Here is a 15525-nt window from a genome sequence, read left to right as displayed (position 1 = left end):
TCAAGTGGTGCATATTCAAGGTAATATTTATGAAACACTTGGGATAGGTAAGTCAATTCCATTTTTCCTATCATTAGATCATGTGACTTTTGCTATAAAGTCACCATTTAATGATCCACCACGACCAAAAATGGTGGATTATTCGCTAACAAAGCCTCCTTGAAAAAATGAGATGAAATAGTCAAGCTATTGACTTTAAAGAAGCGCTTATTGGGAGGCAACCCAATGTTTGTTTAAGTTTATGTTATTTTGGGGTGATTTTATGTTTACAGTATGTGTTTCAGTTATTTTGTTATTTTTCATTTGTAGGTATTGGAAATGGAAGCAAAAGTGACCAAATGAGGTGAAAAAGGCGAAATTTGATCAAGAAACTCAACCCCTCAATTTGAGTAATTGTTGTTTTTGATTTGTTAGAAGGGGTTAAAATGCATATTTTGATCATTTTACATGTGCATGCATTGAGAATTTTAGCAAACAAATGATCTATGATGCATTTTGAGTGATTGGATAAATGGTTAATTTTCAAAGTTGGCTTTCTGCAAAAATTGCGCAGAAGAAAACGCTTTGGCTGAAAACGCCGCCTTAGAATCGCGTTTTCCATAATCGCGTTTTCAATTCTGCGCCTATAATGAAGAAAACGCGCCTTGAAAACGCGACAGAAAGTCGCGTTTTCTACCAAGTCGCGTTTTCCAGCCTGATCAAAAATTGAAAACGCGCCTTCAGAAACGCGACATGAAGTCGCGTTTTTAAGCATAGCCGCGTTTTCGATTCTGCAAGATATGTGAAGAAACGCGACTTCACAAAACGCGTATTGGTGGCGCGTTTTGATGAGTCACGTTTTCTGAGCACTTTTTTTTTGAAAAAAAAAAATGCAGCTTCCTTGATTCTCTTTTTCTTCTTTTCCTCATATATTTTCTTGTACCTTGAATTGCTTATTCTATATTTTATATAGGTACATCACCACAACAAAGGTTTGAAATTACGGATCGCCGTTTTGTTTTATTAAGCCTTTGTTATCACTTTTGTTTCTTATTTTCTATGTTTCGATTATTCTTACTAATGGTTATTCAATGGAACTTATGAAGCGTTGGAGTTACACGGACACTGGATTTTGAAGCTTCATATTCAATCACTACATAGGGGAGTTTTACTTTCTTTCTCTTGATTTTCCTTTTTACACATTGAGGACAATGTGTATGTTAAGTGTGGGGGGAGAATTGAGATTATATATATTGTATGTGATTGACTTATTAGTTGCAAATATTGGACTTGTGTTAAAATTCAAAATTTTTCTAACATCTTGTCCAAAATTGCAAATTTGCCCCAAAAAAAATTTTAAATTTTAAATTTCATCCAAAGGGGTAACAAAGTTCCATACCATTAGTAGTTCAAATTCCTTCTACATTTGAGATAAATATATGTGGTTTAAGCACTTCTTTTCTCATTTAACTTGGAAATGACTATTATGTGATTATAATTTTTGCATTTGTAGGAAAGTATATCTTTTAAAGTGGAGAAAATTATGCCTATATTTTTTTTGCATATTTGATGAAATTTCTTCTCTTTATTGGATTTTATAAGTTAAGTGATAAATATGGTCAATAATTGCAATACTCTTCTCATGATTATGCTTTCGAGGGAATGTTATTATCTTTACTTAAAAAAAAATAAATAAATGAAAAAATGAAAAAAAAAGAAGAAAAAAAAAGATCTATTCTACTCCAATGATTCTTGTACTTAGTAACCGGGAGTCTTCATCTACAAATGTCGACTTTTGCGTAAAACGGTACTCGAATTAAGAGTATGCAAAGCAACTTGAGTATGTGAAATGTTGAGTAACCGGTAATCTTCATCTAAAAATGTCGATTCTCGCGTCAAAAGACACTTTCACAACTTAAGTAATATTTAGCTACGTTATATGAATAAATATCTGTTTAAGTAGAATAAAAAGATGATCATGAGTTTAGAAAGCATTTTATTGACCATATGAGTTACTTACTTGTAAGATTGGGTAAGGATGAAAAAATTGATTTGAATTTGTTATAATGACGGTATAATTGGCTCTCCTTTACTTGATATTATGAGTACTTGAACTTAATTGAATAATTGAATAATGGTTATTTACTTTGTTTTGAGGAAATGAAATTGAAATGCTACATATGTTTATTTTCAAATTTTGATCATTGTTGGTTTATATTTCTTATTGCTTGAGGACAAGCAATGGTTCAAGTGTGGGGGTATTTGATAAGAATATATTTTACGTATTTTTTAGTGTGTTTTATTAGTTAATTTTGGTTTGATTATTTAGTTTTATAACTAAAATAACTAAGGTATTGGTAAAAAACTACATTTTATGTTAAAGTGGCTAAACATTGCATTTTATGGATTTTTATGGTAAAAACTTCATATTTTGTAGGTTTAATGATTCAATCATCAAATGAAGTGCATTGAGAAGATATTTGGATGATTGAAGATGGATTAAAGTGGAGAAAATAAAATATGAAGTGTAAAAGGAGAAATGCAATTTGAGAACAAAAAGAATCAAGGAAAAGTCAGCTTTGACAACTCAGACACATTTTCGTATTTTGACTATATCAGGAGCTACAATGATCGGATCAAGGTGATCTTGGTACCATTTTGAAGCTAAGATATATATCTACATTTGGTATGAAGATATCAAAGTCCAATTCAGCCGTTTTCTTGGTCAAAAGGTCGAAACACAGAAACTTATCTGGATGGTCGAAAGCTGAAGCCCAGAATTGACCAGTCTATGGTATTTTGACCATATCTCCGTCCATCAATCTCCAAATTAGATGATTCTTGAAGCATTGGAACACTAATTCAAAGGGCTACAACTTTTGTGTTTTCCACAAAAGCCAGTTCGGCCTTCATCATGGAGAAAAATGCAGTTGAAGTGAGGTCAAAAGTAAAAACGTGTATGGCAGAATTTCTGTAATTTGCTCAGCTATTTTTCTCATCTTCACACTACTTTCCAGCTAGAGTTGGAGAGAAAACGTAGGCTGCACATGCTTCAGAAGACATAAGGAAGAGATATAGCCAAGGTTCCAAGTCAAAAGCCATTATTTTTGACTCCCTTAACAAATTCAGATTTGGAGAATCATAGCAGAAATTTTGGACCAGTGGAAAGGCACCTCATATCAGTTTTATATAGAGAGCAATCAGAGGGAGAAGAAAAGGATACGGGAGAAGCTTGAAGAGTGCAGAAATGTAGTTCTTCCATTTCCTTAGTGTAGGATAGTTTAGCTTGTGTAATTCATCCACTCTTGTATATTGCTAGACTAGGATTAAGATGGAGATGAAGAAGGCAAGGTGATGAGCTCAAGTGACATGGGTTACATTCCTTTTCAACTCTTTATCTTTTGTACTTGATTCCAAATTTAGTTAATATACAAGTTCTGGATTTTGTGTTTAATATGTGTCTCTAAAGTTTATACCTTGGGTTTGGTTGAACTTTCTATGATTGTTAGTGCTTATTATTTGGCTATTTGACTGCTATGATTTGAGCAAGTTATTTAGCACTTTGGCTCTTTAAATCATGATTAATCTGGTACCATTAATTGTGATTATCTAAGGTGTTATTTCTGCAATGAAAATTGAGATTTAACACTAGTTCAAGAAGTGCTAAACATAGGGAGTACACTCACGAAGGTAGAGGTGCACCTATGTGGTTTTGAGTGATTCATTTCATGTAATTTCATTGAAGAAATGAACTTGTAACTAATTTCATAACCATGAGAATAAGTATGGATTAGTTATAAGTATAATTGATTCACTACGAAAGTAGGATTCAAATGCATAAGGAAATTACACCATAATTAGCTTAGATGTAGTATTCAATGATCCAAATATAACACTTGCATGAGTAGTTAGGGATACCACAACCTAAGGAGCTTTTATTTGTTATTTTGTATAATTTCAGTAGGTTAAATTTGTTATAATTCATTGATAGTCTAAATAATAGAGAAGCTTTAGTAATACCGGTAATTGTTCACTCTTCCCTGTGGGATCGACCCGATATATACCCTAAACTACTAGTTGATCTGTATACTTGCAGTGAACGGGTGTAATTCGGTATTTTTTAGTTTGCACGTATGTAAAATACCCGTCAAAATCCAAAACCTATTATTTAGACCCAAAGCCTACTTAATCCAATTAAAGATTAGGTTCACCGTGCTTTCTTTGGGGTAAGCGGATTGACAATCCTATTTATACTTTTTTCAATACTTATTTTTCTTAATGAAAAGTTTATAGAATACTATATTAAAAATTTTTGTCCCTGCATCTAAGGCAAAGCACTTTAATGCTTCATCACAATCTTTGGGAACCTGCAGTAATCTTTACTACATGGCATTTGTCCTTCTATTGTTTTCCACAAGTCAAGTCAATGGAGATTATAAATTCCTAAGAACAAAAGGATCCTGCATTTTTTTCTTTTGAAGTTGTAGAATACGGATTCTCTTTTTCTTTTTTTTTCCAACAAACGGTAACATTTTATAGATCTTAAAACACTTGATTTTACAAGTATTACTTACAAAAAGGGGGTACTACCCTGCAGTCCTTCTTGACTAAATCAACCAGCCATATTGGGAAATCATGTTCCCATTCAATATCATGTACTAGCTTTACTGCAAAATGTGCTAATACATGGCTGATTTCATTTTCTGTTCTAGGAATAAAAACAAAAGAGCATCTCTTACTAAGGTCCTGTACATCTTCTAGAATTACTAGTCTTTTGCCACCACCCATTTGCGTGGCTCTACACAGATTTGAGCGTTGGAAATGGTTAATATAGAACTCTCTATGATTGTAAAGTTTTACATTACACATTGTAGAGCTTCTATTATTGCAGGAACATAGGTAGTACACGAGTATACGGAACATCTGAATGTCAATTCCATAGTAAAGATTATCAATTACTAGAATGTGATTCAAACTCCTTTATCATTTAGATTAATACAAGTAAAGTAAGTAAATCTATTTTACAAATATGCAATAATCATAAGAAAAATTATAAGAACAAGGATCCTAAGGTTATAGAATTCCTTGGTACTCTTACAAGTAGTATGAGTTTTTATTTTTAACTAGACAAATATTCTAAAATTCATTGTTGATTCCAGTGTAGTATATGGATGAACCATCATGAACTCATGTACAAGTTAAGAACACAGATGGGAGTATTTTTCAAAAACTAGTTTTTCAAATACAATAAAAATTTTTAAACAGTACTCTAAAAAGTAATCTAAAAATTAGTTTAATTTTTTTTAAAATTTTAAAAAATATCTCAAAATATATTTTAGAAATTCTTCTACTCTTAAATATCCCAAAATATTTTCTAAAAATATTCCAAAATATACTCTAAAAACTCTGCTATAGCAAAATTTTTCAAAAACACCTCAAAAAACAGCTAATCCAAATGGAGTCAAGTATTTATACCTGCCTACAAAAGGGAGGGTGGGGGGAAGGGAGGGGTTGGATAGTTTAGGGGGAGAGAGTGTAAGTTAAAGGTTTCGAATTCGAATCCTTCCACTTATGTTAAAAAAAAAAAAAACCTGCCTCCAGAAGAGGTGTAAGGTTTGATATTGATGATTATCTATTATTTCCTAACCATAAACTTCCTTCTTCCTCCTGTTTGATACCATATGCATCACGGACATGTACCTACAGGAATGAAATCACTTACAAGGGTAATAGGGACCTACTCGGCTTTTTTTAAATTCTTTAATTCTCTTCTATTCTTTCTTGTCTAATTCTATAGATCAAAACACTTCCTTCTTACAGCACAATTATACATCTAATTTATATCAAAATGTAAAAAACTATTTGACTGCGAGTTGGAGGCATTTGGACAAATATATTCAATTATTTCACATTTTAACTTCATTTTTTCCTTTTGCATTCTTTTGTGGAATGAGATCTAGCAATTGTAGGGCTAACAAATTGGGCAGAAGCATATTTTGCTCCACTAGATTGTTTTGAATTCGTTGTTTTTGAGGCAAAAGGCAACTTCAATATTCTTTTGTCCGATAAGAATAACAATCGTGGGGGTAACAAATTGGCTAGAAGCATTCTTTGCTTCATGAGATTATTATTGAGTTTGTTCTTTTTGAGGATTGCGATTCTTTACTTGTACCATTAAAGTAGTTATGGGCCATCATTCCTTCACAAAGTAAAAGTGACAAGGAAAAGATAGAAGTCATGATTACATTCCAAAGGCCATAGGACAGAATGTTATAGCTACAGAGCAAAAATGGGATTCCAACTTTCGGTTACACTACAAAGTATCTTCTCTCTATATAGCAAAGGATTTTCTATTGTACAAGTCTATGTTACACTCATGTTATACCTCAGGTTGGTGTAAGTTGTTGAATATTTGGTGTGTCTTTCCACTGGGTTAGTGCATATCAAGACTAGCATCAAATATTGTAAGACTTACACCAATAAAATACAATTTTTGTGTAAGCCTCGTGTACACTAACTTGGTTAAAAAAATACACCAGATATTGAACAATTTACGCTGACCAAAGAGTGTAACAGGTAAGTATATAATAGAAGATCTTTTGCCTTCTCTCCCCTGTAAAAGTTTGTTAATTCTCGTTATAGTTTCTCAACTATTTAATAAAAATTATGTTAGGTAATAAAACATCTAAGTCAACTACTATATTATTAATGAATAATTGAGTCTTGATGAGGATCTGAATTTGGATTGTAAAAAGTCAAACCCTGACCAAACCTATAATTCTCATATAGAGTTTGAGGATGAATATGGTTTCGGTTTAAATTTAAGACCCAAAAAAAGGGATTGGTTGAATTGGGTTTGTGTAAGATAGATTTATTGACATGCCTAACATATCTAAACTATACTTAAACAAATTTTTCCTTGAGGGTTGGACAAAAGAGGTTTGGGACAGGCGAAGTTGTGGTTTCATCCAATTTTGTACTATTATCATATTTACTATATTATTAGGTGTATGGTCATATTATATTTATTTGTAAAATAGTAGGTATGTAATATATATGACTAAAATATTTTACGTATATTCTATACAACAAGTTTGATGCAAGATGGAATGAAAAATTTTAGTTTGAGGGAGCGAAATATATATGCATATAAACTTTTGAATCAACCTAACATATTTTTTGAAAATTTTTGGTTGAGGTAAGCAAATAGCTTAAAATGCACAGGAGTTTTTCAAAATTTTCAAAATTTTAAGGGAAAAAAAATGAATATCAAGAACTTAAGAAAGGAAAAAGGGGGAGAAGATGGTCCTTCATGCCCTTCCATAGTTCCGTCCTTGGATTGATGTAAATTTAATATTGTAGTGACAACAAGTAGGCAAGACCAGACATAATATAACGGTACCTTCTCCAGATTCAAACAAGTGTACTTGTATATATGTGTACATGACGAATGCAAGAGGGGTAGGGAGGCATAGTTGTTATGATAGCGATTCGGATAATAGGATCGTACGATTTTACGATCCGGATCAAGGCTAACGATCCAAATCGTAAGTAGGATCGAAAATTAGTCTTAAATTAACAAGATCAATAGGATCATGATTCTGATCGTAGAATTGTACATAGGATCGTACGATTCTGCGATCCTGATACGATCCTACTATTTTTAATAAATTAAGTAACAATTTTAGTATTTTGAACATATCTTTGTGTAGAAAAGTCAAAATTGAGTGCCGTTTATTGCATTGTAAACTATATTCAAAGTGCTTTAAATCCATATAAATAACTAACCCCAATTCTAAACCTAGAAAATTTATTTTTATTTTAGTACTTTGACTCATATAATTCACTAAAGTGAATAGATGATCTCTGTCATAGGTTATCACGTGGAGCTAGTGTTTTATGGTTTTATGATAATAAATTAATATGGTTTAGAGTCTTTAGAAATGAATTAATACTTTTGCTAATTCTAAGTGGATAAGTGGTGGGTTATAAATTTGACCCCAAAGTACACATTTTTTAGCACAAAATTCTATTCTCAAAATTTTCTTTAATTATTTGTTTATTGCATACCAATTTTTCTATCAATTAAAATATATTTGAAACATTTTATTATATATGTAATATTTAATTATCCTATTATATAAAAATGATGTAATAATCAATCACTAAATCATAGTTAACTAAATGTATCGTGTTTAACTATTTTATTAATAAGATGATTTATACACATATAAAGTCAAATTTTCCATGTATATTGTTCCATAATTCAATTTGGATTTACAACAAGAAAGAATAAGTTGTTTAGTTTAATCAAAATACATTTTGAATATATTATAAGTAGTCCCAAATTTCTCTATATTTTTCAAATTGTCAGAAATACTTTATATAGCACAATTTTAACCTTATAATTATATTGATTGCACATGAATTACATTATTTGTCACTATATTTATGAATTGCAAACTTAAAAATTATAAATATGACAATTTATTACATTTTTTGTAGGATCTACCGATTCTACGATCCGATCTTGCCAACCCATAAATGATTCTAGATAGGATCCCGATTTTGAAAACCTTGGGCGCAAGTGCCCTCTTAAGATTTTAGAAATTCTTTTATATCCCTTAAAAAATTTATTGATATTTCACATATATCCTTGTAAAAATTAGATTTTTCCCTCCCAAGATTTTAAAGTCCTTTTATACTCCCTTAACATACTAAAAGTTTTCACTTGTATCAATGTAAGTACCCAAATTTTTTTGTACAAAAGTATAAGAGTGCCCCTTAAGCAAATATATTTATAAATTTTGCCACCCAAATTCCAAGCTTTGGCTCCTCCCGTGTATGTGTGTACATATTAGACATAAATATATTGAACAATGAACATAACAAGTTAGATCTTGTTTTTCACATGTTAAAGCGAAGTTCACCTTTTGCATCTTCAATATTCTTTCGTGAAATGAGATCGAGTCATCGATGGGCTAACGAATTTCCAGAAGCACTCTTTATTATACCATAATTGTTTTGAATTTTGCTTTTTCAGGCTTTGATTCTTGACTTGTCCGCATAATATTACTCGTCCAAGTGTGTAACTTTATTTCCTTTAGAACAGTAAAAGTGACGGGGAAAGAATAAAAGTGATGGTTATCATTCTAAGGGGTATGGTATAGTGTAATAACTACTCATCAAAAATGGGATTTCCATTTCCAGCTGCATTAGCAAGGTATCAAATCCATTCCCTATAAATTTGCCTTGATGTTGATTGTAGTTTCTCAACTTTCCCACTCATGAATTCTTTGTTCCTCATTTTACCTATTCACGACTTCACTTATATCTCTTAGCAATTCTCTGTTGAGATCATCATCCTGGTTTTCAATCAATCCAACAAAAAGAGGTATGTACTTATATTTTTTAATCTCTCTTTCGGTTCAACACCTAAGTATGTTTTTTTTTGTGGTTGTATAACCACAAATCATAATCATAATTCTGCATAATTTGTCATAATGTCCATGCATTGTTTAAGTAGAAGTACGAGAACAAGAAAACACGGCTATGGCCTTCTTCTACCACCAGGATTAAATGGTAAGTTTTCCAACTAAGTATTAATTTTAGCTGTAAAGGTAATAAGTTTTGTTATGATGGTGGTAAGACATAACATTATAACCAAAAAAGTACTATGTTTATAACTAATGATAGTTTACTTAACTACACCCACCGCTTACATAACAAAATTAAACAAATATTGTTCTACTCCAAACCAATGATGCCGATTATAATAAAAAATAAAAATACCCACATTGATCCATAAAACAATAATAACCAACAAGTACATGAGTTGTTATAACGCATATCTAATTGATGAGCTATGAGAAGATCCAGATAAGAATATGAGTAAAGTAAATAATAATAATAATAATAACTCACAAGCATATGTATACCGACCTATAATATAATAATAACCAACAAGTACATGCATTGTTATGAATCTAATTGATCAACTAGCCATGACAAGCTCCTTGGATAAGAATATGAATAGGGGGAAACATATATATAATTCATATGTTAGTATTCACACGAGGTCAACTTTCAAGTGCTTGCTTTCGGACTTTTTAATAATTTGAAAGAGTTATTTTAATCTTTTATGGAACAATGAACTACTTGGTACATAGACATTTTAGTAAATTCATTTTTTGACCCTATGTGTAGGAAAAAAAAAAACAAAGTGCTGATAGCTATTAACAATACATGTTAAGCCCTTGAGATGATTTCTTTTAAATTTGGTAAATAATTAAGAAGGCCACTAAATTTCTAAATTCCTATAAACGAATTTTATCCTCAAATATAGTGGGCCCTTTTTATAGTGATTTCTTGACTTCACTCCCTTGTATCTCCTTCTTCCTTCGACTCTCCCTTCAATGTCATTGATCTGCTTTTCATCATTCTCTGCATTATTGATTGTAACTTCTATATTAAGTGTCCAAAAAATCTATGCTTTACCATTGTTTTGAAACTGGGGTTGAACTGGTTGGTTTAATCAATCGGACTGCGAATCAGCCATGATTTTGATTTGGTTCATACTTTGAATTGATTGGATTTAAGAACTGGTAAGAACTGTGCGAACCATTCATATTAGAATGAACCATTGAACCAGGTTTTTTGTTTCTGGCTATGAAATTGAAAAAAATAAAAATAAAAAAGAATAAGTTCTCCTTAACCATAAAGACTAATCACTAATTGTCATACCCACTCACTTTCTTCTCGGTTTTTGTCTTTTTATCAAGTTTTCATCTCTATTTTCTAGTTTCCCAACTTCCACCAGGCTTCAAATTTTATTTTTAAAACAAAACTGCAATCTTTAATTCTAAAAGATATGGTTTAAAGTTTAAACTCACAATGTTGGATACCCAAAGATGTTTAAGTTCAAGTTCTTTGAAAATATTAAAATTTTTATCAAATAAAGTCTTAAATTAGTCTATTGGATATCTTATTCTATGCACATATATTTATGTAATTTATTTTAAAAAAATAAATTCTAAAAGATATGGTTTAAAGTTTAAACTCACAATGTTGGATACCCAAAGATGTTTAAGTTCAAGTTCTTTGAAAATATTAAAATTTTTATCAAATAAAGTCTTAAATTAGTCTATTGGATATCTTATTCTATGCACATATATTTATGTAATTTATTTTAAAAAAAAATCAGTGAATCGGGGTTAAACTGTGACCTGAATACATAGCCGGTTCAATTAAAGGCCGGAGTTTCAAAACACTGGTCTTTACATTCCATTCGATTCGTGATGTCTACTTTGTTATTCTTCAATTGGTATGCTTATTGTGCTTGGTTTGTCACGGCATGAATAATATCTTCAAGTAAGATTTTAGTGTTTTTTCATTAAAAAAGTGTTTTTTTATCTACTGTGCTGATTCTGCGCTTCATATTTTGCCTTTTGTTTTTCACGTTTAGTTTTTGCATGCAATCTACTACTACATATTTTTGTATGTTAATAATATATTGGAAGGAATTATTAGGTATATGAGGACCTGATTTTGGCTTTGCGTAGTTTAGGATTTAAGTTTTGTTTGTGAACAAAAACTTGGACAATTGAGGGTGAATAAAGAAAGGAAATTTGGAGAAATTGCACTTGCAATTTCTGGAGTTTACATGGGGTTGAAGCTTTTAAAAAGACAAAAGGACTTACTACAAAAATCACTATTATCTCATAATTATTTTAAAAAAAAACTATAATGTACCAAATACCTATGCCTATATATAACAATACTTTACGTAAGTACAAGGATCATATGCCTCCAAAATCTTCTAAATTTGGTGATAGTCACCGCGAGAATTGTGCATTCAAATTTTCCTATCTAACTCATTCGAAAATAATGTGTTCCAAGAAGTTGAAGCAATTGTGTTCCAGAAAGTTGGATGCACCAAATCTTAAGAAAGTTGACATAGTAGAGAATGAAGCCATCCTTGTGGATTTAAAGGTACACATATCCTAATTCTTTTAATTTTGTGTCTCTCTTCACAATATTTTAGTTTCCCAAGAGTTGAGATATTAATTATATTTGAGTATGTATTTCACAGGAATCAGAGATAATCTCTTTGAGGCATTCAATTCTATGATTGGTACAAAAAGAAGAGGCAAATAGAGTTGTCTGGATGTTAAGGTACACAAACGTCATAGGCTTGCAAACTCTATTGTTCTGTTTCTTTTAGCTTAATCTCGTATATCTTTACTTTTATTTTTCTTTTGGGAAGATGGATGGTGATTTTAATTTTCAATATGTATTATGTATACTTTTTTATTGATATTGACGAATTAGTGCTATACTTGCATGACAATTGAATCTGGTTTGACTTGTTCAAATGATTAGGACCCTGAATAGGTTTTTATCTAATACACATACCTTTTTAAAAAAAAATTTTGTTTAGTGTAAGTGGGAGCATTCGAAGTTGAGATCTCTCACTTACACTTTCTTCATCTGATCTAATAGACACACTTAACTATACTCACTTTCAATCAACTTTAGTGTGATTAACATTTGTGCTATCTTCAAATTTTCTATATATAAAGCATAAGGAGGGGATTTCGTATTAAAATTTCATATCATCTTTTACATTTTCAATTTTACCCTTACAAAAGTAAAGATTTACTAAAGATAACTACTTTAAGTTTAGTAAGTTTTAATAACTTCCACTTCCAGTAACTTCTATTTTTTTTGGTTTGTTTCCCTATGAAAAATCATAACTTCTTTTTTTTATTTGTCAACAAAAAATTCAAATAACTTCTATTGGTTTTAACAAAAACGACTAATTTTTTTCGTAATTTGTACACCCATAGGATGTGCTTTTCTCACTAATACAAATAAAAGCAAAGTTTCGTGAGTAGTCTTTAGATTTGTGATATACATTGATGAAGAACTTATTCATTGTTTTACGAAACGCCGCTTCAATTGATTGGTGGTTTTTACAATGTACACGTTTTAATTTGATTAAATTTTGATTAAAAGAAGTCATTGTTCATTTTTTTTTTCCCTTCAAACAAAGAAGTCAATTAGACTTCCATGTCTAATCTCCCTTTGGGATTTCTAAATTCTACAGTTGTAATGGTTCTACTAGTAGTAGTTTTCCGATTTGACGTTTTCGGTCATTGCCTTATGTCAAGTCAAGGATTTTCTTATCTTCAGATTCCAAAATTTCTGAATTGTTTCATGTTCAGCATAATTTTTATTAACATCAAAATTATCATGAATTAATAATGATTACTCATCGGACTTGAAATGATTGCAAGTTATTTCAAATTTAAACATGTAGAGAAAATATACAAAGGTTTTGAGACTTTTCGTCTATTTGAATTTAATAATCCTGCTAAAGCAATGTATATGTCTTTTGAGTTTTCTTTCATAAACATTGACATACTTTATAGAGACTAGCATACTTGGTTAAAGCGGAATGTTTTGTCCCCAAGATTGTATATTGACGATATTTCATCAATTGTTGGACATATGAAAACTTATATTTTTTGTCAAACAAGTGAAAATGTAATATATTTCTGCACGAAACTGTACCTCTTGTATTTTCCAAAATAGTTCTAAAAAAAAAAAATCTAAACCAATATATGCGAATATATTTGTTGGTGAGAACAGTTTATAAGCTATGTAAACAATTCATTAAATTCACTTCAATGCCTAACATTTTTTTCCTTCTTTGTACCTCTACTGTTACGAAATTATTATTACCTTATTTATGTATCCATGAATCTTTTTCATATTTTTCATGCAATTTATTAGATTCCTTTCTCTATATCTTTCAAATAACACAATAATAGAAATTTGAACAGAATTTTGCTATAATGGCCATCCAAGATATTGCCCTTTCAATTGTGGGAAAAATTGTAGAGAAGTGTGTCGATCCAATTTTGCGCCAATTTCAGTACTTAATTTTCTACAAAAGCAACGTTCAAACTCTGAGCGATGACATCAAAATACTTGAGCTAAAGGAAGTTGAGGTGCAACAATTGGTACGTCAAGCAAAAGACAATGCTGAAGAAATTAAACCAACTGTTGTCGATTGGCTGAAACGAGTTGAGGATGTCAAGAAAGATGCACACACTATTTCTGAGGCTATGGAGACTGCTAAGGTGAATTGCTTGAATATTGTCAGGCTTCCGAATTTGAAGTCATGCTATTTGCTAGGCCGACGTGCGGCGAAAAGAAAGAGTGCTCTTGAAAAGCTTTTAGGAGAGGGGAATTTTGATAAAGTTGGAAGCATTGCTCCATTAGGCAAAATGGGTTTTAGTGAATCAACCCCATCCTTAGAGGAAGGCTTAGTTTCTAGGATGTCAACAAAGAAGGAAGTGATGGAAGCTTTAAAGCAGGAGAAAACTAGCCTAATGGCGATTTGTGGTATGGGCGGTGTAGGCAAGACTACTCTAGTCAAACAAATTGCTGACCAGGTTAAGTTCGAGAAATTATTTGATGAAGTCACCATGGCAACTGTGTCTCAAAGTCCAGACATGAGAAATGTCCAAGATCAACTTGCTGAGCAGTTAAGGCTGAAGATAACAGAGCAAACTGATCGTGTCAGAGCTGAAAGATTGTATACGAGACTAACTGGTCATGACAAGAGAATTCTTGTTATATTGGATGACATTTGGAAAGAAGTTGATCTTAAGAGTCTAGGAATTCCCGTCAAAGGTGAATGCAAGAGCTTAAAAGTTATATTGACATCTCGATCCTCAGATGCTTGTCGGGACATGGGAGCTGAAATTTTTGAGGTGAATGTCTTGCCTAAAGAAGAAGCATGGCATCTTTTTAAAGAGGTTGCAGAAATTTCTGATGATTCTGCTTTGAGTGGTGTTGCAAAGCAGGTTGCAGAGGAATGCAAAGGTCTACCTCTTGCAATCGTTGTTGTTGCCAAGGCATTAAAGAGCAATCATACTCCAGAATCCTGGGATCGTGCCCTTCGGCAACTAAGAAAGGACAGAATGGGAAACCTAAGAGGTGTTCAAGATCTGGTATTTTTAAGAATTGAGTGGAGCTATAATCATTTGGGAACCGCTGAAGCTAAGCACCTACTTTTGCTTTGTAGTTTGTTTCCAGAGGATTCTAGTATTCCGATTGAATGCTTGGTTAGGAATGTAAAAGGGCTACAATTGTTCCAGGATATAGAGAATTTGAGAGATGCAAGAGACAAAGTAGACTTGCTAGTTGATGAGTTAAAAAACACCTATTTGTTGCTAAATGATGCTGAAGAAGAAGACTCGGTAAAACTGCACGATGTCGTGCGAGATGTGTGCTTGTCAATTGCATCAAAAAACGAGCATGAGTTTTTAGTGAGCAATTCTGGAGTGGGAGAAAAGAATTCTTACACGGCAATTTCACTAATATCGCAAGATTCCAATCATGATCTACTTCCATTTTGCAAGGAATATCCAAGGCTTAGGCTGTTGCGCTTGGTATTCCGATTTCGGAAATTGAACCTATCAAAAGATTCTTTTGTAAGAATGGAAGCTCTCAGGGTCATAGAATTACACCGCT

At 31.7% G+C, this 15525-nt stretch overlaps 1 protein-coding gene across 1 annotated transcript; it reads left to right on the top strand.

Moving 5' to 3' along the window:
- Positions 1 to 13838: 13838 nt before the first annotated feature.
- On the top strand, positions 13839 to 15443 carry LOC113755507 (disease resistance protein At4g27190-like; the record flags this gene model as incomplete). Its single annotated transcript, XM_027299508.1, has 1 exon — positions 13839 to 15443. A coding segment is annotated over exon 1 (1605 nt), but the record flags the coding sequence as incomplete, so codon positions are not given.
- Positions 15444 to 15525: the final 82 nt, after the last annotated feature.

The sequence above is a fragment of the Coffea eugenioides genome, unplaced genomic scaffold (genome assembly GCF_003713205.1).
Source record: "Coffea eugenioides isolate CCC68of unplaced genomic scaffold, Ceug_1.0 ScVebR1_1546;HRSCAF=2412, whole genome shotgun sequence".
Taxonomy (NCBI): domain Eukaryota; kingdom Viridiplantae; phylum Streptophyta; class Magnoliopsida; order Gentianales; family Rubiaceae; genus Coffea; species Coffea eugenioides.
The sequence above is the reverse complement of the archived record's forward strand: the minus strand, read 5'-3'. Positions and strand labels throughout refer to the sequence as shown.